Consider the following 25,397-nt stretch of genomic DNA (forward strand, 5'->3'; position numbering starts at 1 on the left):
GCTGAGTTATTGCTGTGCGGATCAGGGTTTTTATGTTGACACTTGAGCAAACAAAGTTGCTGTGACACACTACGGAGTAACTTTTTTTCACCATGTGATATTATACGCTCTTAGAGAAGAAATATAAGGTGTTTTATTTTGTATACTATGACTACGTGCTATTCAAATGAGGTATTATCAAATGTTGTTAATACCGTAAAAAACAAAAACAAACAAACAAACAAAAGCGAGGTAAGTAATTGTTTCATAGCGAGTACCAAAAACAGTACATTTACCTAAACATTATGTTGTCCATGAAAAAAAGCTTTCCCTAACAAGGAAAGTTGTCATGAAGCCTTAAAAGTTTATTAAAACTATAGTTTAAAAAAAAAAACGTTTAATGGTTTCCTACACTTCACAAAACTACTATATTTCAAAATAAAACTTTGGTTTTCTTCAGTTTGTTTCTATTTACCAAGTGAGCCATTGTAGACTTGCTGAAAAAGTGTTTCACCGCTGGCGGCCCAGTTCAAAAACTCTTCACGACAAATCTTAAATAACGAAAAACTCCAAAATTGATAATTATTTTTAGTTCTATCCTTCATACTTGCATCTTAGCGGATACAGAACCGGCTGTTTTGCCCTGTCAAGCATAATGCTTGATAGCCTCAAAATACAGTCGCTTTCCTGGCTTCTTTTCACCTTTCTTGGGCGGGGTTCTCTTAGGAGAATTGAGGATATTAGAACAACCTTCTTTGCCTGGTTCTTTAACACATTCGACGTACTTCTTGATGTGCTCCTGCAGGAAAGCAAGGGGCGAGGATCCTTGCGTCAAAACCTAAACGGATTGAGAAGAAACCGAAAATAAGTCAAGACAAGGTAATCAGGAGGCAGAGGACTCGTTCAATCCAGTGTTACAAAAAATAATCCGAATTGCTGATTCAAACTAATTAACTTACTTTCCCAAAGTCCCGAAAAGTAATTAACTTATCTGTTCCGCGGAGAACAAAAAAACGCCTGACAGAGTCTCCGACGAGAATCGAACCCAGGACCTCTCGTACACTTGTCACTGACTGAGCTTTCTGGGAAACTGGTAACGAGCAAGACTGCATGCTGCTCGGGTTAATACCATGGTGACGTGTCCAGCTGATAATGGCATGATACGTTGTGTTGCTACATGAAATGATATATCCTTTTGCTAAGTGACATGGATCTTGTTGCTAAGTGACATACCCTTAACTTTTCGCTGACTACAATGACAGCAAACTGCTATGACAATGTTTTTGTGATTGGGCAAAACAAATCTGAGTTGTTAGCTCAGCGATTAGCTTATCTTCTTGTTGGTTTGTACCAGATTGTTTCCTCTTAATTACATTACCTGGTAATGAAAATCTTTGAGGTTGAACTTTTTGCTCAAAGCAGAAGTTGTGTGTTCTCTGGCTTTTAGAATTCCTAACCTTCCAACCATGTACCCTGTAGCCTGTCCTGGCCAGCCTTGATAACGTGTTACCTTGTAAGATTAAGAAGTGACAGTGTTGATAAGTGAAATCCATACGTTGGCATAAACACTGGTTTTGTTGGGCATGATTGAGGAGGAGGACAGTGTTACAAAAGTAGTATTAACGTCATCATCACCATCGTCGACATTATCGTCGCCTTCGTTATCAACAGATCGTCGTCACTGTCATTCGCCATTATTTCCTAATCATTATTATCATCATGTCCATTTATCAATATAACAAGGTTCATTTTGTTACCTCTTTCCGAGCGAAGTCAGATTCATCCCAAGCATAATCTGCAAACATTTTCAAAGCGTCGTCTCTCTTCAGTCCCTTGTAGTGCAGCCCTGTGTCTATAATCAGTCTTAGTGCTCGCAATATCTGAAAGGAAAAAAAGGGGCAAAAAAGTGGTCCCAGTTTCAAATTTAGGGGCTTTAAACCAATTTTCTGTGGTCCGGAGTTTTAGTGGAACAAATGACTATTGACGTAAAGAACTTTCTGTTGAATTATTTCCTTAATTGTTGATGTTTACGTAAAATTACCGCTAAACCAGCTCGGTGTTAGTCTGTCAAAGTCCCGCTCTGACCACCTGTTTGAGTTGCTTCGCGCTGTGAATGCTAAGCCCAACTGAAGGTTCGTTTATAAGTAAGATTATTGGTGTAACTTTTATCGCACACACTCAATTTTTCTCGCGCGACTGCGATTTGAAACCGCTGTGAACAGTATACCACTATCACTCACTGAGGGCAAATAAAACGCATTTATGTCCCTTTTAAAGTGTCATAATTTACTTGCCTGTTCCTTCAACATGCCGTATCTTTGCATTGGTTCGTCGTCATAAACATCTGTATCATCTGATATCAGCGGATTTTCGGCGTACAGCGCCCAGCCTTCGACATACGCTGTGTAGAATGTTCTAGAAGCTAACCAGGCAATCGGACCACCACAACTGTCTGGGAAATTTTCTTGAGCTCCTTGGATCTATAATGGTTTTAAAATGTTCAATACTAACTATATTTGGTTCTGAATTGGTAGAAAAACGGAAATTATTAAAAACTGGTTCATTGTATAACGCATTCCTGGGATTTGATTGGCTTAGCAGCCGTGGTATATAGAGCCATTATACCATGCCAGGGAAACGGCGACCATTAGCTAAATTGTCTTTCGGTTGTTTTTGCAAAGTCCACTCAGCAAGATCCACAGCAATATGTCTTGATTGGTCTTAATAAAACAATTATTCCACTCTCGCTTGTTTGATATGAGATGATTATAGCATACTCGGCGCTACGTGCCTCGTTGGCTATCCATCATCTTATATCCAACGCGTGCCCGTGGAATAACTGTTAAATATACTTCGGGTTGATATCGTCCTCCAATAACTGACTCCGTCCAAAGCACGAATCGTTAAGAAAGCCTTTTGTTTTTACCCACAGTATAATGAGTTTTGTCTTGCGCTTGGTTAAGCGGCCATACCTCATGTTCTAATTTGTTCTCTCCTAGTCCTCCTTCAGTGATATGCGTCGGGTTAGGGGGGGGGGGGGGGTGGTGGGGGATACTCGGGTATACTGGTGACGGAAGAGTGCGAATGAGCCATGTTGCGGTTACACTATTACGCCCAATTACGCTAAAGCTGGACCCCAAAAGGTTCATCGGACCAGAACATAATCCAAACAAGCTCATTCTTCTCCACTTAGTAACCTTTAAAAAGTCTGCCAAAATCTTTCCAGAAAGTCCGCCGGAATTTCGAATCTCTTTCTCTAAAGGGGCCCAATTGCCTTTTTTTTTTTTACCTCAGTAGGCTCACGCACCACCACCACCACCTTACCCCAGGGGAGATTTGTGCCAATTGCGGTTTTCCAGTTTTAAAACCATGGCAAAATGTCTATTCCACTTATTTCAGGGTTCACACGGTCTTGAAAAGACGGATGTAATGGTTTGGGTCATGGAAAAGTCATGAAATTTTAAAATTTTCCCCAAATTGTATTCAGCTGATGGTTGAAAAGTAAAGAAATTTAGGAAACTTAGCATCAAAACGTTCAGCCAGTCGTGCATTTTACTCATTGTCAGCTGTCAATTTTGAGGTCATGGACTTGGCTTAAAAGCCATAGAATTTTCGTTCCTAGTTTCCCCTGTATTCACCTCAAGGTGGTGCCCTGGCCGAACCTCGTGTGCACTAATACTCCACTCGGAAGACTTGGGACCCATCCTGTCCATGAAGAATGGAATATTGTAATAGGCAGGCCGAGAACACGTGGGATCACTCGAGGTGTAACTCTGAACGCCCGTGGATGGGTTGAAGTCAGGTCGCAAATCAACTGGGCAGTTTGGTGTCGAGTCTTTATCTCCGGTGAAGTAAAACATGTCCACTATTTTGGGGCTTATGAGGCTCATCACCTTAAACAGAGCACAAGTGAAGGCTAAGTAAATGAGGAAGGAAGGAAGGAGGGAGGGAGGGAGGGAGGGAGGGAAGGAAAGGAAGGAGGGAGGGAGGGAGAGAGGAAGGAAGGGAGGGAGGGAAGTAGGAAGGAAGGAAGGAAGGGAAGAGAAGAGAGGAGGAAGGACGGAAGGAGGAAGGAAGAACTTTATTTAAGTGTCTAAATAGATAACAAGAAAGCTAAACAAAAAATTTATTAAAATCAAGCCAATTTAACGTGTGACACAGATGACACAGGCAATTGAGACCCTCATAAATAGGCCATTTCAAGTAGCGTTGAACCTCATTATAAAAGCGAGGCTAAGTGCAAAGTTTTTGTTGTGAAAAGTAGTTTTCATTCATATGCAATCAACATTTATTTTCATATGAAAAGCTTTTGCACTTAGCCTCGCTTTCATAATGAGGATTACAGCAACGTGGAAATGGTCTAATGATTTACCCCTCCCTCTTTCTAAGTGATGCCTCAAGGTAGGTACTTCTCTTTTTACACAGGTCTTTGAACGTTCCAAGGGGAGGTTAGATTGAGAGGGCATTTTATTTCAGGAAATCAGGTGATTCAGTGGTCATCCTCGTAATCCTTTTTTCCTTCATCTTACCATTATTGTTATCATCCCCCAAAAAGGAGGCTCTTTATATCTGCAACCATAATACATCCCCTTATCCACTTGGAACCGTCCCTAATCAGCTGATTATATGATACATTACCATTCTAGAATGATGATTATTCTAGAAAGTGACGCAGGCATACTGCCTGCGTCACTTTCTCGAATAATCATCATTCTCATTCATTCACCAGGCTGGAATATACCATCACATTTCTTTCATATTACCATTCTAGTTTCCTTAAACCAGCTTTGTAGAGCTTTCCATCTCATGGGACAATATTTCTTAGCTCCTTCAATAGTGCCACATCGTACATGTGCCTGGTCATCTGACTCGTTTGCAGGAAACTCGTCTTTATTGAAGTAATTATCAGGTGAGTCTAACTTGCTTCTGAATTCTTTGACAGCTTCGGTTTCGTTGTCTTTTCCAGTAAAGTTCTTAGCTGCTTTTACGACCTAAGGACGTACCAACCAAAATGAATTTACTTTTGATGATACAATGTTAAGTAGCAAGTGCTCTTATCCCAGGATGCTAAATTCCTTTGCTCGAGGCTTCATACAACGAGCCCAAAACTTAATACAGCGAACGTTAAGATTGTTTTGTCCATTGTTACTCTAGCTTAGGAATAACAGCATCATTCAAAATATCGCTTTCAAAAGAACGGAGAATCTGAAACAGAATGTTGCTGACGCGGGTGACTTGTCTAAAAAAGGAAGAGTTCCTAACAAAACGAGAATTAAAATTTATTCTACAAAATCGAGTCGTTCGTGAGCGCGTGAATTCTTTCTCAACGAGGCGAGAAATGACAAATGTTCCTAACGTAGTGGGAAAAAACGTTTCCGTTAAATTAATCATGATTTTCATCACCTATTTCGCGAGACTATTGTATCTCGTAGGATCTAAATCCTACACCTAAGTACCAATACTTCAGCTAGTGAAATGCCTATCCAGCCTGAAAAAGGTACTCCTTTAGGGTGGAGCCCCCCTGTATAGTTCATTATAGAGAGTACCCCCCCGCCCCCCCACCCCTGGGGAAAACTGTGAAAGCCGAGCCAGGGCTAAAGGCCAACTAAAGATTTTGTAATCCTTCGATATTTCCGTGAGTTTCTCCTGCGGTTTTGTGCTAAGGAATCAAAATGCTTTTTTATTGCGTTAAACGAGACATTTTACCTGTGGATAAAGTTTATTCAGCTGTTCGTATCCCAGTTTGTTGACTTCATCCGGTGTCATCTCATTGGTCGTAAAATATGGCATTATCATGGTGTATGCTTTTTTACCATCCAGCATATCACCGGTAGGCAGCATTTTGTTGGTTGGCCAAGATGTGTTTTCTTTACCATCAACCCACACATGATCCAGTGGCAGAGTGGCTAGGCCGCTTGAAAAGTTGCTTGGGACACAATGGCGGTAATGTTCGTGCTCCAAATATCTGTGAAGAAAACAGGGACAATTTTGTTCGATCATGGATCTTTAATTTCGGTTATGATGCAAACGCTTAGCGACGAAAAACACACGATATAGTAGAAAGAAGCTTATTAATTTTAAAAAGGTATGTTAATATACGTCTTATTGATCGATTGTGGGACAGAAATATTCAGATTTCAGATCTCCAGGGATTGGCATCTCTGCATTTGAAAATTTTCCAAAATAAGAGCAGACCATGAAAATGCTTGCTGCAGAGCATGAGACAGAGGTAGGCCGGCAGCGGCCTGGGACTGTCCAAAAGTCCTTCGATGAACGAATGTTAGGTAGGGACATTAGCAGAACAGGAGCCCGTTTCTCGAAAGTTCTGACCGATAAGCGGGCGTTTTCGCCAGTGCGCTTTTTATAGATTGATTGTAATTTCCCCGATGTGTTTCATAAAATAAGAACTTTCAAAAAATCAATAAAATTTGAGTCTCTGTTAGAGAAACTTGTTCACGTAGAACAGTGTGCGGTCCCGGTTAAATTGGCCCCATGCCCAAGAGTTTGCTTGGTCATTTTAACATGATTACATTTTAAAGATTAAAAATTCAGCGACGTGAAAGTTTTGTGTTTACAGATAATTCGGATAGCTTGAAATATTCTTGAAATGAGACGCGGAAATAAAAGTTGGATATCAAGCTGTGAATGTGACATGATTCTTTTCGAAAAAAGATTACAACATACTTTTGTCTGTTTGTCCATAAGGTGCAACGTAGAAACTTTTGGTAAAATGAGTATAAAGTTTCAACCAACATTGAAATATCAATCTCGTTTGTTTAATCAGGAAAATTGCATGGATACATGCCTAGCTTAGTTTACATAATGCGACATGCGGGCCTGTTCATTTTAATTTCAAATTCAATTCGAGTCGGCCAGAAATAATTGCTTTTGTGCAGGTGGAAACAAATAATTTTTGCCCATCATTAGCCAGCAAAACTGAATAAAAAATGACCAATTTTGAAAAGGAGAATGAAAACCAATACTCGACAAAAGGATCTATATGTTCTGCCAATGTGGACCTCATTCAGGATGCCGAACATACAATCAGTTCATATATTGCGCTGGCTCCAAATGTCATTTTATCTATCACAGCATTACTTGGAAATGTTTTAATTTTACTCGCTCTCCGTCGGGTACTGCTGCTTCATGCGCCATCAAAACTCTTATTTCGTTGTCTTGCCATCAGTGATCTTTGCGTTGGCGTCTTTTCCCAACCTCTTTTCATCATCCATGTTCTATCAGTCATCAACAAGCGCTGGGAACTTTGTTTTATCAGCGAACGTTTGGCGTATATCACCAGTGCTGCTCTGTGTGGTGTTTCGGTGTTTACACTTACCGCAGTAAGCGTAGACAGACTTCTGGCCTTAAAACTTAAGACTCGTTATAGAGAACTTGTAACTGTTAAACGAGTACGGTTGGTTGTTATCTTTGTATGGCTTGTAAGCTCTGGCAATGCTCTATTGTACCTATGGGATCCGATTATTTACCTTATAGGCTGCTGTGTGGTGATAGCTATCGCTGTTTTAATCGCAACCTTTAGTTACTCTACAATCCACCTCAAACTTCGTCATCAAAAGTTACAAGTTCAAGATCATTTGAAACCAGGAGGGCGGTTGGCAGGCAGGTTCAATATGAACAAGTACAGGAACACAGTGTATAATGCCCTTTGGGTTCATCTAACATTGGTAGCTTGCAATGTGCCGTTTGTCATTGTGACCACAGCGAAAACGATTCATGGCATAAGTCCATCTCTTTTTGTGGCTGAAGCCTTCGCTGCCACATTGGTTTACCTCAACTCATCTCTGAACCCAATTCTTTATTGTTGGAGAATCAAAGAGGTGAGAGAAGCAGTTAAAGAGACGGTGGTGAGATTATGCTGTCGCTGAAGAGTGTTTTAAGTCTTGGAAGTTTGTTCTAAAGTTGCGATACACTGTTAGACAGAGTGCCTCTCAGGACATGTTCTCGCTTGAGCATTGCAAATTTCCATGCGAGTGTCGCAACCCGGTGTGCAAGTTTTATTTATTTCAAAACCCCTTTGAAGTGCTTCTTCGTTGGTTAGTTGCTCGAGCACAGTTCAAACCTACAATTAAGCCATTAAATTAGAAAAGTAACGAGCGCAAAGCAACAGCAAGCCTTTTTTTTTTTTCGGATTTAGCATCCTTTTACAGTGGTTACTTTCAAGTTGTGCCATCCTTGATCTTAGTCGTCCTTCGCACGAAATCGAATGTCTCGTCACTCGCTGAGCTGATCGGAAAGACGAAGTCGAGCGCCCTTTCGAGATCGGCCTCAAGCCTTCGAATCAAGGACAACGATAAACATGATGAGGATTGGGACGACGCTGGGTGGTCACTTCTTACGTATTTCGTATATTAAACGTACGGTATACGCCATACATGAAAACATACGTAAACGATTTCTAAAACTGAGATTGGTCCACACGAATTCCCAGCCCAAATTTTGCCCAAATCCCAAATTTTACTGCAAATACTATTCCCGGGCCAAAAATCGCAAGAAATCCTGGTAAGAGATCAAAACAGAGCTTTAGTGATATCTTTTAAAGATACTATCGGATAAGCAAATCAATAATAAACAATTATCCACCGAAGCGGAAGTGAAGTTTTGGATATTTACCATTATTAAAAACTGGATCATTGTATAATGCATTACCAGAGTTTTGATTGGTTTAGCGTCCATGGGATATCAGCCATGTACCATGTACCAATTAAATCGTGTTCTTGTCTTTCTTGAACTGACATGAAATCAGTGAGATCTTACTGATCTCGGTTGTTTTTGGTATAACAATTATTAGACTCGCGCTTGCTGGATACCAGATCGTTATAGCCAGTTCGGTGTTACGTGCCTCGTTGGCTATCTATCATCTCAAATCCAACTCAAGCTGGTGGGATAATTCTGAACTTTCTGGAGCACAGGCGCGGAACAGCGAGATGAATAGCAAATAGTATCCCGAGTTTGAGTAGCCAATCAGAATACGCGAAAAGTATTAGCCATTGGTGTGGTGTATACTGCTAAATGTCGTTAAAAAAATTGTTAACCGGAAAAATTCACAGTTGGTCATCAGAAACTCGTATTCTGATTCAATCGTCCAGTTCTGAACAGTTGACAGTCAAACTGAAACAACAAGAGCGTTCTTCGTTGTCCTTTGTTTGCTTTTAGGTGGTACTTATGAGAGATGTCATTTACTCGATTTCTTTGAAAAACATGGGATAAAATTATAGTCTGCACTACAGGATATCTGGATGTTAAATTAACTATCAACGTTTATGTAATAACCGACGTTTTCAAATCAATTTTAGTCGCCGTTCGGTCGCTTCATAATTGTTTTAAATTCATTCTCAAGATAATGACCAAGAAGCTGGGATTTCACTGCTTGTTCTCCGTCCTTAAAGAAGCCAAACGTTTAGGGTCAGTTATTAAAAGATAGTTTAGACGGTGTTTAACAAACCACGTTCTAAGCCGTTTTCCATTTTGCCACCAATCATGTCTAAACATTGGCTGCTGTTGACGGTAGCAAGAAGGCTTGCATCCCAGACTAGAAAACTGTCTATCTACTTAAAATAAAACACTTATGAACAGATTTGGAGGCCCACTGATTACCTTAAGCCGCGGCATAAGTTAGACTTTGTTTAAACAACTGTCACTTAGATTTTGACACCTCACGGCTTTGCGCACTTAAGTTTTCCTTGTAACATAGACGTCTCTTATCCTTACCTTAACAGTGTCTTCATCGGTTTCCCAAAATATTTCACAAGATAATCATCCAACGACTCCTTTACTGATTTTCCTCTATGTTGATTTTTCCATGTGGTATTCATTTCCTCTGTAATACCGGAAAAGTAATTTCCATCGAAGACGTCTCTGACGTAGTATTCTTCCAGAACACCTGTCAATCGGGGGAAAATATGATTACTTTGCATGGAGCAAACATACCACCGACTTAGCAGGCAATAAGAACCACAGTACCTGACTGGACTAGTTCTTGTCGCTGATAAGTACCAAATTTTGATCACTATTATTTTTGATATTTCCAAGGATCTTGAAAAGATCCTTAATAATTCAGTAACAGCTAAAACAGTTTCAAAGATTTTGAAGTATTAAAAAAGGACATTTTTTGGGAATTACGACGCTTATCCCGAGATCACTGAAAACGCCAATCCTGTGTTTTTTCTTACAAAATTTGATTAATGTGAGGTACTTACGCTATACAAGGTGACTTTAACTTTTGAGTCTGTAGATAAAATCGTACGAAATGAAGTCACTGAGCAGTACTTTCTTGTGGTGCTGTTTAAAAACTGTATAAGGTATTTCTAACTGATGAGTCTGCGCGGATGAAATTCTAGAGTGTGATCGCATTCCAGTGAAAGCTACTAAGCAGTAATACTTCGAACAATTGCACTACCGGCAGTCCAATCTACTTCTCGGTGGTGCTGTTCAATACGGTGTACAAGAGGTTATTTTAACTTTTAATGGATCATGAATCTGTGGATGAAATTCTAAATTGTAACCATTCGGGGGCTTTAGAACGATCGACGTACTTCTTCTTCGTGAAATGAAATATCTCGGGGTTTTTTTTTCTAAAAAGTAAGTTGGTCCTCCCTTAGACCCGACACTGAAAAAGCTACTAAGCCTACGTAACTATTCATTTTTATGTCACTGTTTAGTTTTTCGATATTATGCAAAGTGAAATTTGGAACTTTATTACGAGCCTTTGAGAGACCTCGATTAATTTCTAGAAAAGTTTACTTACTCTGACAATAACCTCCTGTCAAGTAGTGTTTGATTATTATTTCAGTTCAAACCAAGCAAATCGAGTATAATTAAAATAGATCCTGAAATTTAAGCACAGCCTTACTGTGGAAGCATAATTAAAATTTAATCTGTTGACATTGTAAGAGTAGCGAGCGTTTTGTATGTCATTTTATGCAAATAAATACTGAGGGATGTTGTCACTAATATCAGAATGTTTGAGATCAAAGCTCACCTGTTTCGTTCTTTAAAGCGATATTCCTATAAATGCTTCTCATTGTTTTTCGCGCAGAAATACAAGCCTCTTGGCTGTAAACCATTCCGTGTAATTTTCCCATCTTGATGTTTTCCATGTATCTCAAAATTCCTGTTTTGTGAGTCTTCAATTTATTCTCTATTAAGGTGATGTCTTCCAAGTTTTCAGGCTTTAGACGTTTCAGCATACTGTGCAAATGTTTGGAAGCGTAACAGATTGATTCACTGCAGGCAAATGTTGGTCCCATCATCCAATCGCCGGAATAAAAGTTCATTCCAAATGGTTGACCAAACACAGTCTTGAGGTAATGCTTTAGCTGTGATAGAGCTTTCCTTTCCCTTGGTTTGAGTTTGTCATGGTTCACTTTTGTTTTGTTCACCTGCTTCAAGAGTTCCCATGCAGTGTCCGTGACTTGTTTAATGTATTCTGGTGTCGGATTGTAAGCTGTGTACTTCTTCTTAATCTCATCTCGAGTCGCACCAGGATCATTTGGCAACTGGAAAGGATGATTATCGTAATAGCTCTTCTTCACGAGCAGAATAATATCGTCTAACCCGATCCGTCTGGCTTCTTCGGAGTATTCACAGAAGGTTGATGAGGTCTGTTCGTCAGTGCTTCCAGGATGTTTATCGTCTTTGTCGTCGCAATCTTTCTTCTTTGCTGCAAGAGCTATTAGCACGATTCCCACGATTAAAATGATTATGGCAATCACAGCGAGTACGATCAGCAGAATCCTACCCTTAGAGAGCGCCGTTTTGTTCCTACTGAATTCAACTTTGTCTTCGGCCATCATTTTTAGTCTTTAATTTAGTCTCAAATAATGTAAACGAACAAAGCAATTTATGTCAACGATGGGTGACGCCTTGTCAATTTAACGATTTACATTTTCGTGTTTTGATGTTTCCACAAATGGGCTCAATGAATCATGAAAGTGTTTAATTGTATGATAACTAAGAATAAAATGATTCCTATGGTGACAATTCCATTAATTGCCATATCTAATACTTTTATTAGAAGGAAAGGTTAAAATGGTTATTGAGAAAGATGGTAAAAAAGTTTTAAAGAACCGTTTTAGAGGAGTACTTGAGAGTTCAGTTGGGTGCGTTTATTAGAGACAAGGCGTTTCTTTTTGTCTTAACCAAAACATCTAAAACATTTATATAGAGAAAAACGAACCAAATACTGAAAATAGGGAGAGAGGACAAAATTGTGTCAACATGTCAACTTGCATGCTTCTGGCACATAGTAATTATCACTTATATCTCTCTTATATATCCTGATATCTTGTGGTTGTTTCAACATTTCCCCCTGATGGCTCTCAAATTTCCGCCTGTCTCACTTTGGCACTTGTATTTCATGTCACTTTTGAAAGAAAGAGCCTGGACATCAGTTGATCATAATAACTTGAAGAAGAAATCAGAGCGCATGGTTGCCCTAAAATGGCCGTTCACAAGGCGCGATTTCAGTTGCGATTTGGGGTGCGATTTTTTTTGGCGATCTCATGTCGACGCCAAATCGCGCGGTGTGAACGGCGATTTGAATGCGATCTCACCTGCGATGGACCCTCGACATGGCACGACCGTTGCAGGTGTTTTGAACATGTTCAAATTTCAGTGTGATTTGTGTGTGATTTCTTTAGAAATCTGTAAAAAAAAATTGAGATTTGTCAGCGTTTTCAAGATGGGGGAGAAAGGTTGATGCCGAAAAAGATGAGAAAAAAAAAAAAAAAAAAAAAAAAAAAAGAGTTGGAAAACCCAAGAGGAGGAAATTTTGATAAGCGACTGGAGAAAATACGAATATTTGTATAACACAAAGTCAGACGACTACAAATTAAAACAACGACAAAAAGAAAATGGCTTTGGAAGCTATTTCAAACGTTATCAAGGAGGACACGGGAACTTCGTTCACAGGTAACAACCTCAATATTATTATTTAAACTTTACTAGTACAACATGGCGACTCTTTTCGGGAGCTCTGCCATGAGACAGTGGTTAAATTTATATATTATTTCAGAAATCGTCAGAAAAATCGCAGGATGTCGCAGTCCATCGCAGGTGAGGTCGCAGTCAAATTGCCGGTTGTTCACACCGCGCGATTTGGCGTCGCCGTGAGATCGCCGAAAAGACCGCAACCCAAATCGCAGCTGATGAAGGGGCCTTTAGAGTATAGACGGAGGAATGACGTCATTAGGGAGTTTAAGAAACGAGGACGGCAACGGTAACGAGAACGCCGCAAAACAATAGGTTTAATGAGCAAAAACAATCGCTCTGCACGTGCGTTTTACATTTTGGTACATTTCTTTGCCGTCCTCTGCAAAACAACAACGTGAAATGACCAAATTTTAGGTTTTCTCGAGAACGGGAGCGTATGACGCAAAATCTTCTTTATTTTTCCTTACTTTGACGTCGTTCATACTAATTTAGTTCCTGGAGAGTTCGCTAGCATTTTCCAAGTTAAACAAATTTAAATGACTGCAAAAGAGTTACAAAAACGAGAAGTTATATTCTTAAAGGACGTTCTCGTTACCGTTGCCGTCCTCGTTTCTTAAACTCCCTGGTGCGACCGGCGCACGTGATCAGAGTCTCGAATCTAAAGTCCAGTCAGACTGACTGGTTAACTGCAAACTGTTTTGTTGAGAAGCGAACAAAAATGGACTGTCCCGTGATGTTGGCTCCCGAAGTGTCTTGGTTATTGCCTTAAACAAATAAAATTTATTTTGTTGTAGGTACGGAAGCTCTATGAGAGAAATAAGAGAGAAAATTAACACGTAGATTCCGTTTTGCCGTTTGTCTGTACTCTGATAAGCAAGCACGAAAGACCCGCGAGGGCATTGGACAAAAAGTCAAAACGTGGTAAGAACATCAGTCAGTTCTATTCTTTGTTCTCACCACGTTTTGACGTCGTCGGTGCGTTACCAGAGTACAGACGCACGGAAAAATGGAATCTTTTTGTTAATTTTGTGGTAAACGCCCCAGCCTAGCTCTCAGTGCAGAGTCGCCGTGCCTAATAAACGTCCGTCGAAAAAGTGACGAGAAAAAGCAAACAAATCCAACAAACTTGTATTCAACTCAAACACAAGCTTTATGCAATCGGAACGTATCAGGCCAAATTCAAAACGTTCCTTTTTCACTTTTCTTTGTACACGCCCTCTTCACTGCTGCTTCTTCATTTGAACAGTCGCCAGTAAAATGTTTGTTATTTACAGTACTGCAAGTTTTGTTTTAAAAACCTCCAAGTTTTGCTCGGGAAACTTTTCTCACCTTGAAACTTGTGTTCGATTAGGTTTTGATACGTTTTTTTTTTTTTTTTTTTTTACATTCGTTTGATTTTTGATTCTGATGCTGTCCCTTCTGTCCCTGGGAACGAGTTATGTGACGTTTGGATCACGTGACATACTTTCAAATCCCAGTTTTCCTTGCGGGCATCATAACTCAACGTGGTAAAAAGATTTTCGTGTTTGATTATGAAAAGGTATTTTGAGTTGAATGTTTTTTAATTTTCACTTTCTTTTTATTGTCTTTTTCGTGCTACAAGCGTGGCAAATAATGTAGGGTTCTCTTTTGTTTAAGGTATTTGTATCTCTGTGGTACAAAATTGGTGTTTTAATGTGACCAATTCAATCTTCCAGTTGCGCGGGAATATTACTACTACCTGAGGTAAGCGAAACAAAAAACTTTTATTTTCGTAATATGCAGCACATTTAAGTTCAGTTATGGTTGAAATTTGATTGGAAAACACGTAAAAGTATAAACTAGACTATTTTAGGCTGACTTCCGACTTCTGAGACCATTTTGTTTTTATTTGATTTGTTTTTTCAAGAACTGTCCTTTGAGCTATTAAAGCTGTATACTAAACGCACGTGAACACTTTTGAGAATGAAAAACGTCAAAATTTCGAATCCCTTCAACTAAGGATCTGAATTATTACAACAATTACAATTTTAAAATCACTGTAAAATTTTTCACTTCTGAAACTTTTTGAAAATTTGAATTTCGCGGTTTCACACGCGCGCTAGTACTAGTACTAGGAACGAAAAAGAACAAACATGACGGCAGCCCGGCGTTCAGCTGCTATTAAAAGGCAGACAATTTTTCCTCTTTTCCTTCTCCACTTGGTAACCACCCAGACCGAAATTTCTGCATGTAAACTAAACAAAAAGTTGTTTTGCCTTCTAGGATCTTCCTTCCTCCATGTAAACAGCCCCTAAGATGAACTTGACTCTGCGGATTGGGAACGGCAATTGATCCTGGAATCTCTTTCGCTTGGGTCCTCTTTGCTTGACATTCACAGGAACATTAAGGTTCCAGCCCTGGGTTCCAGCAATGTTTTCCCAAAAATTTGGGAAATATGGTTCAAAAATTCAACATGGGATTTTGGGGGGTTTAATTTTGGTTCAAGTTTTTTTTTTTTTTCGGGGGGGGGGGGGGGGGTGCTTCAAGTCCGAGGGGTTTTTTGGGTGTTGGTTTATGACCCCATTCGCGGACCTCCCTGTCACTTTTAACCCAGAGTACCCCCTGGGGATACCGGCACCCCTTTACTCTGAACATGGTACTGCTGTCTTGGGAAAGATTTAAACCCAATCTAAACAAGACAAATTAATGAGTGCTGCTTGTCTATTCACCACCATTATAACCCTCATATCACAAAAATTAATGAAAACCCTAATTGTGTGTCGGTGCCTTAACAGCTTTTAAGTAACATGTAAATTGAGGTGGCTTTTGCATTTTTTTTTAATACATACAGTATTTTTCACTCACTTTGGGTCTCTTTGGAGGTACTAATTTGTTTAATGCTAAAATTCTGTACATTCATTTTACAGGATAATGGCAAGATAGGAAGTTGGAAGATGGGGATTGTTCAGTGATGGCCAGTTGGACAATTGACATAGATACAGTACATCATCCTTTGGTTTATTCTGTCTTTAGTGAACCAAGTATTAAATGGAGAGGTGTCATGAGATATTTAAGTGTGTTACTCATAATCAGAAAGATATGTCATCTTTGTAGGAAATTAATATTGTTTGGAACTGATTGGAGGACTTAATATTTACAAATTACGCAGTATCTGCTGTACAGCACCAGTTTGCAAGACAAGTCAGAATACTCCAAACCATATTGTTTTGCATTTACATTCATGACACTTCTCCTTTTAATACAGCTAGCATGAAGAAAGTAACTAGTGGCTTTCCCAAAACTACACAACTTCACAAAAACCTGTGATTGGATTATTTAGTATTTCTTCATTATTTGCAGATTAAATCTAAAGTAAAGCTAATGCTAATTATTGTTGATTGGCTTTGTATGTAAATTTTTGGTGGGGCACAGGGGCAAGAAAAATGCAAACTATTCAAACTGTGATGTTTTGATAATCAGTTGTGTAGTGCATGGGAATTTCTAATCAATTACTTTCTTTGAAGCTGCTTTTCCAAGTAAAGTTCTAGCTGCTGTTTTTTAGTCTGCTAACTGAGATTGGAACCAAAACAAAACTGGCATTTTCCCGTTTTGATTACATTGAATTTTCACACGATTAATAACTCACAGTTTTGGCAGGTGACATCATTTTGTGTGGGATTTTCACATAACAGTTGAACATGGGGAAGACTGCTCAAATTCTTACATCAATCCAAACTGAAATTGAAATGCATTTGAGACAAGAATATTATTTTGTTGAAGTACAGTTATGGTCTCTTGTGTGTGGCTTTACAAATTCTCAAATTTTGTTTGATGTTGGTATTATGTTTATAAATTTTCACTGAGCAGTAATAACTTATTGAAGGACTTGCTGGAAAAAGGGCGTAATTTATGGTTTGGCTTCTGGAATCTATTAGTTCTTGCAATACACTCTACTTTGGCCTACAGACTGGTTATCATAGCTCTACATTTGGTGACCTAAGGGCTTGAATTTAACAAATTAGCTTACCACGTTAGTTACAAACTTAACAAACAGAAGCAAAAGATGGTAGAATTGAAATATTACTCAGACAATAATCACCAATACAGCTCTACCTGTAACAAATGTTGAACTTATGAGACAGAAAATTTGTGGAGAATTAATGTGATGTCATTTTGCCAATTGCTGTAAGTAGCTCTTTTTAGAGATAATTAAATCAGGAAAGTTAGAGCAAGTATGGAATTGCAAACTGCATGCTGGATATGTTGTAAGCAGACCTTAGACAGTCAAGCAGGTACCAGTTGTTCAAAGAGTGGATAACTTTATCCAGGGGATAAATCGCTATCCAGCAGATAAAATGTACGCCAAACAATATATTTTATCTGCTGCATAGCGTCTTATCCACTGGATAAAGTTTGAAAAACTCTTTGAAAAATTGGGGCCAGAACTTTACTTGGATTGTATGTATATCAATAAAGAGCAGATTGATATTTTGACCCAGCTGAATAAGGTACCTATAAGCAAGATGGTTACATTGCCTGGGAAAATATTGTGGGATTTTTTCAAACATTTGTGAAGAACAAAGGAGGCAAATTTAAATTTTTAGGAAAGGGTGCAGTCCCAAATTGGCATTTTTTATTTTCTGAAAAAAAAAAAAAAAAAAATATGGAGATGCCATTAGCGGTAAGAATGGGCAACAAGGATACCCAAAAATTTTTAGGAAACCTGACAAAATAATTAATATGCTGGGGTGTAAAACATGAGTAATGATTCCTTCCAGGGAACTGCCACCTGTCCTTTCTTGCTTGCTTTCAAACTCTGTGCCTGTTAAAACTGAGTGGAAGTTGAAATAAAAAGAATTGAAAAATGACAAAAAATAATATGAAACAAAATGATCACTTACTCCTTGCGTTTTGACTCCAGTGAATTTTGTTTATTTTGTTGACCAAAAAAATTACCTAAATTCCAAGATATATGCAAGTTGTTAATTCCAAATTATGGATGTAGGGAAACAGGGGGAATATGGCACATCATCAGGACAGTTAGACCTTGGTTGAAAATGAAACTGGTTTGAAATACCCTTTAAATCTTTGCTTATAGCAACATAAGACACAAAAATTTGTCAAATAAATACAAGCCAAACTTAAAGATTTCACAACAGGAATCTAACTTTACATTAAGAGTCATTCTCTTAGTGAATGTGGTGGTGTTGAGAGGCTTCTTTGACTTTCTTGGTTTGAGGTAGGCGGAGTTTTGTTGCTTTTATGGTGTCACATGTGCCTTTGTTCAACCATCTTGCACTTGGTATATCTTATTTGGCTGGGTTCAATTAGGTTTTAAATAGTTTTGGCTTATATTAATGGTTGTGCTGAACACTGTGTTGTTTTCATCTCATAAACTTGAGAGATCCATTACCAGATTTTGATTGAGTTTGAGGACTGAAATGGAAAAGAATCGTGGCCGCGTAACAGCATTTTTTTTTCTTTTTTTTTTTTTACTTTGAAATCATGTTAGTCCTCACACTTAATTAACAAATTAGTTGATTGGCTGTCTCAAGATTGTGAAGTGTAATACTAACCTTGTTATTCACAACTTCTAAATCATTGACAGCCCTTACATCAAGTTTGATTTTTTACTTTTTTGAACTTCCTATTTTTGAATTGAATGTTTGCACTCCTTGTTTGGAACTGAGTAACACTTACTTTCATGGAAATGGAACCTGAGAAACAAATTGTTTTTGTTTTGCACATAAATTATGCATTCACCTGTCAAATGGCACCTAAATTCACAGGAGAAATATTCCTCACTGATGACACAACACAGTGCAGATATGGCTGCACAACATCATTGTGGAATTCAGATTTTATTCCATGGAGGAATTTGGCGGCATAGCTGACACTGTTTTTGGGACTTTCAAAAATGTTTATAAGGATTCAGTGAACAATTAAATACAAAATATTCAAGTGGGCAGCTTTTATTCCTAAGAGTGATCATGAACATCAAAATTCTCGTTACACTGTCAATTATAGTTTTTACAATAACTCCAGAAATTCTTGGCGCTCATTGGCTAATTTTCATTGTCAATGAGTGGACAGATACATGAATTTATAATTTGTGCGATGTTGACACAACATCAATGTCAATCTGTCACTTTTCAACCAATAGAAAGTCTCCATTTTTCCTTTAACCAGTACTAGAGTGTGACAAGTTTTTGAATTTGCATCTGTCCTGTTATTAATCATGACAGATGCATGAAAATCTGACATCAATTTGTTAAATCAAGGACAAAGGCACAGAAATCATCAGAAGTCATCTTTGAGGTTGTATGGTCTCAACTACCACAAAATTATTTAAGAACTAAAGTGAAACAGAAGGGTTTTGCAGTTACCACTCGACCAAAATGGTTAAAACATATCATTCACTTGATGTAAGGCTGTCTTTTGTTAACATCCATCAATCTGCTCTTTATTAGACTGCTGGTCATAACATGTTTACATCAGACATAAAGACTTGAATGTTTCATGTTAGCATGAGCCCAGCATTTATGTTTATGTAGCCAGTGCCAGAGCTTAAAAGTGCCTACATGGCCTATGGCTATTCTTTTACTTAATATTTCTATATAATGTGTAGGCAAGTGTCCCAAGCCTAGTTTTATTCTGATGCTTCTTGGCCTTTCAGTTCAGCTTGTAAGTTCCCTGTACCATTTATCTGAGTTGACTAAACACTCTAGACTAAAAGTGCTTTCTGTTTTTCCTTGTGGATTGTTGACCAAGAAATGACAAAAAGAATGTCTAATTGTGTTGTATTTTAACCCTATTCAGCCTGGGAAGGATGGGCGGGGGCAGGGCGGGGGCAGAGTACAAAGTGCACCCCCTCCTTGTACCTTCAAAGCCATTGAGGCCACAGCAAAGGGACTTAAAGGATGTAAGTTATGTCCCAAACTGTTTTGTTTGAGGGTTGCAAAGTGGACCAATAAAGTCTTGTCATGTAGTTATCACAATTTTATTTTGTTTTTCAAAGTTGCCATCTTGGATTTCTCAATATCTCCAAAATTGCAGAAAGCCATCCAAATTGGGTCAAAATTTAACAAAAACAAAACAGAATCAACATGGCGTATAAATGGAAGTGGTGAGAGTAAATGTACATGTAGAATTTTTGTCAAAAACGTAAAAAAAAAAAATCCAAATTTGGAATTAATGGTTGTCGAAATCTTGTGGCCATAGAAACATCAAGTCAAGCAACCAATCATTATTATATATGAAATTGTTGCCAGATAACTTTTCCGAACAGTCAAAGTTTGGTGATGTTTTCTTTTACATTAAAGAATACTCAAAGTCAGTGCAGGCCTTTTTTGCCCTCACTCCCTGGCTGAATAGGGTTAATATATCACAATTGAAACATTTATTTCATGACACACATTAGTACACAATATGTGAACTCTACTTTCATACACCATCCCACCCACATGTACATACATTTCTTTCAACAGGGCCAGTGCCCAAGGAGAACAAAAATTAACACCAGCATAAATTTTAGAGAACAGCAATCCCCAAGGGAAATAAAGAAAGCTTTTAGTAAAACAGACTTAGAAATACTGAGGTAGGCTAGAGGGGTAAACAGTCTGCATTTGATGTAACCAGAATGTAACAAGAAGTGTTGTCATGAGCTTGCAGTGCAGGTATTCCTTATAAAGCAATCAATCAACCGTAGAGGATCAAGGAAACATTTTGTTGCTCTACAATTACCTCAAAGGCAAAAATATAAAGATTCACACTGTTAGCTGGTAGCAACACTGTTCTTGGTATGTTTTGGTTCCACCTAGTGCTGAATGGTTAGCCTTTTAGTTTATCTCAATGACTGTTTATTTGACATCATCACAAGAGGAACATAACCTTCAAGTGTTTAGTCAACTAAGATTAAAATGGTAAAATAGGGAACTTAAAGCTGTGCAAGTCCTTTACAAGACCAAGTTTTTTGGATGCTAGTAGAAATTTTTTGTCAGGAACTGAAGGAGCTGGTAAAAGTTCGAATGCATTCACTGACTATGCTATTGAAAATGTTACCGAGAACTCGCTCTCGAACTGCACAAAGTAAGGGTGATTGCATGTTTGGACTGCGCAAAGGTGTAGTCTGGATGTACAATCCTTTTTATTTTTTACATTTTAGAGTGTAGTACTCAGCAATTTTTCCAATAGCACACTGTATCTGACAGTTGAATACTTTCAAACGTTAAAGGCTGTTTCAGTCTTTGGCAATAGATTTTTACGCTGAATCAAACAGGCCGTTTTGCAGTGAAACCCACCAAGCTGGAAATAGGGCAAACATGGTTTGCAGTAGTTTTTGTATGGGAAAAAACACATCTGGTGTCAAAGAATTTCTGTAAACTTTGAAATCTGAAAATATCACAGTAAACTTAGATATCAGATAAGATGTTTTCCGTTCAACTACACTCCTCCAGTGTGAAAGGAAAATGTTTTACCTGCTATCTTCAGTTTACAGTTCATACTTTTTCAGGTTTTAAATTTGAGAGAACTAATTTGACTTCTCACGTTTTTCTGTACATTGTATTCACACCTTGTTTGCTTTATTTCCCAATTGGCAGATTTTTCTGTGAAAAGGCCTAAAGGCAGGGCACTTGTCTATACATTTTTAAAGACATCACTGTAAATCTCTGGGGCTGGCTACATAAACGTTAATGCTGGGCTAATGCTAACACGAAACATTTAAGTTTTTTTGTCTGATGTTAACATGTTTTGTCCCAGCAATATTTATTACTTGGTTCACTAATTGTAGAAGATAAACACACAAGGTTGTAATGTATTCAAAGTGTTTATTGTGAGAGAACATCAAATAAAGTTGAAATTAAAAAAAAAAAAAAATCTAGCCAACCACCCCCCTGCCTTTTGGGTTGCTTCCACTCTGGCCAGAGTTGTTCTGTGTTCTTTTGTCCTCATTAAATATTCCAACTTTCAAATCCTGTCAAGTTTTATCTGATCTCATAATTTCTAAGGGGTGATGTGAACACTGGGAGATTCCCCGTGGATCCACAAGTGGACATGATAACATGGAGGCTGGTGAGGGTTTGTTTACTTGCCCTCTAGAGTCCAATCCAACTTTGCCCGGATACCACAATTCCTAAATTTTTGTTTAAGTGCCCAATCAGTTTGAAAGTGGTTGGAATGTGCTTGTTTCATAATTTGGCCATTCGGTCAAATAAAATTTTCCCCAAATTCAATGTTTGGTTTTAAATCTTCCACTGTCTTGGATGAAAAAAATAAGCGTCGCTGTTCAAGAGCAAGGTCGGCATTTCATCATAGGAGGAGGAGGACGAGGCCGGTTCAGCGTGCCGTCTACCAATTCCCCGGCCGCACCTTGTCATATAGCAAATCAAAGAGCACATAAAGACTCGTGGAGGGTAGTTCTTTCTATGAAGCTGCCAAAAGCGAAATTTGCCGCCCCTAATCCCGCCATTTAGTCGCAAAATCCAAGCAGAAAAAAATTCAAATGTGTGAAAGCGCTAAAATGTAAAGAAAACCAACCTAAATTTCTTCTGGTTAAACTTTGATGTCCGCTAGCCTGCGGTAAAACTCGGTTTATGTGCATGTGTTCTCAACATTGAGCGTCAAATAAAAGGCAAGTAACGGCATTTTGTCAAAAATTATTTATGGTTTTTAGAGTGAACTGCGAAATGAAATTATGCACACAGCCTCGGATGACGTAAAAGCATGTGCAATATTATGCTTAGTTGCGGTGATGAATTCAAAATGGTTGGCCGTACGGTACGAAAGATTCCTTTTTTCAATTCAAGTCTTGTTTTTTGAGCCTAGAATTCGTGGTTAAGTAGGTTATGAACCGGTTTAGGGCATTCGAAGTCAAAAAATGTTTAAAGCTGTCAAATGTTTCTGAACGCATTCTTTGTCAACAAAATTTGTAAGCATGCATAATTTAGTGCGGGCCGTGGAAAGAAATTTCTTGTTACGATTTTCTTGGCCAATTTATTTTAATTTTAAAGAAATGAAAAGTTTGGCTTATTGTAAATCAATTTTCTGGAATCATATATCAAACAAAGGAAGAGTTTCATCCGATTTCCAAACCCGAGAAGTGGCTTGAAAAAACGAGGCGAAGCCGAGTTTTTTTTAGACCAACTTCGAGGTGTTTGGAAATCGGATGAGTCTTTCGGATGTTTGATATAGCTTCTCAAACCATTAATAATTGTTGGAGAAATTCAAGGAAAACGTTTACCAAATTTTATGATAACTTAGATCACATTTGCTAAACCGCCTTCACGGTAATGATTTTTTTTTTTGTTTCATGAATTATTAATGATTTGAGAAAGAGATTTGAACTGTGACATCATACGACAAAACATCCATAAGCATTTTGTTCGGTTTTGTTTTTTAATAAAAAATAAAGAAACGAGGTAGGACCAACTGAATTCTTTAAACTGTTATGTCTCATGATGTCACAGTGCATTTCCCTGTCAATTTCATCTGATTACAGGCAGCTTAAACACTATACATGAACACAAACACTTGAAAGGTGTAGGATTCATGTATTGTGGACTTGGGGTCCTGAAATCTGAACAAAATTAATCAAGAAGTTGTTTTATGAATACAGTAACCGTGTTCCTACAAGAATTATTGTTGGAGACAAAAGGCTAATTTTCAACAAAACTGAACCACGTTTTAGACATTTGGTGGAATATAATAATTTTACTAAATAAACCCCATCAGGCAGCTGGTACATCAGAGAATATTAAAAAAAGAAGAAGAAGAAGAAGAAGGATAATGCCCTAGGCTGAAAGACTGTCTAAAAAAGTAAACAGTTGGCCAGAAACAAAGCTTCAAGGGCAACTGTGAAATTTTGAGGACAATCTTTAAACTGAGGGCATTATCATCCAGTAAACCAGAAAGGGGTTTATTTATTCTATAACCCTCTGATTAATTCCTTAAACACGTACGCTTTAAAAAGGAAAAAAAAAAAAAACAAGCCAGTGCTAGCCATGGCATGACTGCAGGAAAATAAAATAATGTAAGCTGACTAGTTTATTGGTTTGGATTGAAACATCTAAAACCTAACACTGTGATGTTTTCTTTGTTTTTCTTGTTGAAAAAAATCAGGCAACGGTTATCGTCTGATAAACGCTGTCTAATTTTGTACCATATGACGTGTTTCGTTAATCAGTGGGTTACAATAATAAATAAACAATTGTTTGTCTCATGATGTTGCTACTTAAGTTGTAGATCACAATCTTCTACCAATTAAGTGACTACATTGTGAGACAAACAATTATTTTATTTATTATTAAAGAAAATTTGGTTGGTAAATTTTACTTCATACCAGTCATTTTTCATCGGAAGGAAATGATCGATAAATTTTTGGCATAAAATTTGGTGATTATAGAAAATTGTAAAAGGCAGTACCCTTTGTTTATGGCTTGTTAATGAAAAACTTTGGAAAATGTTTTCGCTTGAAGTTAAGAATTTGGAGTGCAAGGATTTTGCGACTGCAGAAAATGCTCAATGTGCAGAAAAAACTTGATTAGGCAGCAACACAGCAAAGAATCCCCTCAACAAGGCTTCCAGATCAATCCGAATTGCTACATGTTAGTCGACAGAGAGGGGCGTGCAGGATCCCCAGCCCCTTAATGTCCCCCCTATCACCATCCATCAGAGTAGCCTGACCAGTAGCCCCGTCACTTAAACACCTAGGTTTTTCATCCATGACAGTGGAAGTGAAACAAGCATCTTGACCAAAATAACTAAAGTTCCCCCGCAATAATTTAGCAATGTGGTATCCAAGCAAAGCTGAATTAAACCCAGAAGACAAAGGAAACAAACCCTCACCTGCCTCCATGTTGTCATGTCCTCTTGTGAATCGACAGTGAATCTCGCAGTGTCCACATAACCCCTCAGAAATCAGTTGATCAGAATAAACCCTCCAGGATTCTCAGTTGGAATATTGCAGAGGACGCCAGAAACACAGACCTTCTCAGAGCCAGAGTTTCCGCAACCCAGTGGCAGGGAGATGGTTGGCTAGATTGTGAGTGTGCCGCCAGTTTGTGTTACCTGCCAATAAAGCTTAGCAAAGACAATAAAAATTATAGTTACAAATCAAGCTCATTGACAACAAAAAATCAGAAAAGATCCTTCAGCCACTAGTTTTATTTTTCCAAATCCTTAGTACAGGTTTTCCAGCAAAAAGCCAGAAATAATAATATGAAACAGTTGAAGTTGATTTCTTTGATTAGCCGAGGTGCCATTTTTTGACCAAGGCCAACAATATAAATTTCGATTTGATTATGAAAATTACGGGTAGAATCATATTTACAACGTTTCGGTGTCCTCATGACACCATCAATCGATTTCGTCTTCAATATTGTGTATAATTTGTGTTAAGTGGCTGAGAGATATCATCTGTCTAATGAAAAACCCAAAATAAACCATTTCTTCCCAAAACTATCACTTTTGCAAGCTTAAAATAATTTCAGTGTCAATGAGCCTGAGTT

The 25,397-nt window shown here is 38.2% G+C and overlaps 1 protein-coding gene across 1 annotated transcript; it reads right to left on the reverse strand.

The window, feature by feature from the left end:
- Positions 1-49: 49 nt before the first annotated feature.
- Positions 50-11,913, reverse strand: LOC146468091 (uncharacterized). The gene is made up of 9 exons (XM_085125027.1): positions 10,979-11,913; positions 9,709-9,880; positions 5,686-5,944; positions 4,743-4,970; positions 3,618-3,872; positions 2,274-2,459; positions 1,737-1,859; positions 1,358-1,489; positions 50-817 (listed from the first exon to the last, which is right to left on the reverse strand). Exons 1-9 carry the CDS (start codon positions 11,790-11,792, stop codon positions 626-628), a joined length of 2,361 nt encoding a protein of 786 aa, XP_084981153.1. The 5' UTR covers positions 11,793-11,913; the 3' UTR covers positions 50-625.
- Positions 11,914-25,397: the final 13,484 nt, after the last annotated feature.

This window comes from Pavona decussata, unplaced genomic scaffold, assembly GCF_977016875.1.
Source record: "Pavona decussata unplaced genomic scaffold, jaPavDecu1.1 SCAFFOLD_133, whole genome shotgun sequence".
Lineage (NCBI taxonomy): Eukaryota > Metazoa > Cnidaria > Anthozoa > Scleractinia > Agariciidae > Pavona > Pavona decussata.

Bases quoted from the DNA above. Each gene is read 5' to 3' on its own strand.
- LOC146468091 (XM_085125027.1), bottom strand. From the start codon at position 11,792: ATGATGGCCGAAGACAAAGTTGAATTCAGTAGGAACAAAACGGCGCTC. The intron at 1,490-1,736 runs GTAACAAAATGA...TAATCTTACAAG, and splicing joins CTGACTTCGCTCGGAAAGAG to GTAACACGTTATCAAGGCTG. The intron at 818-1,357 runs GTAATGTAATTA...CAATCCGTTTAG, and splicing joins TCAAAGATTTTCATTACCAG to GTTTTGACGCAAGGATCCTC.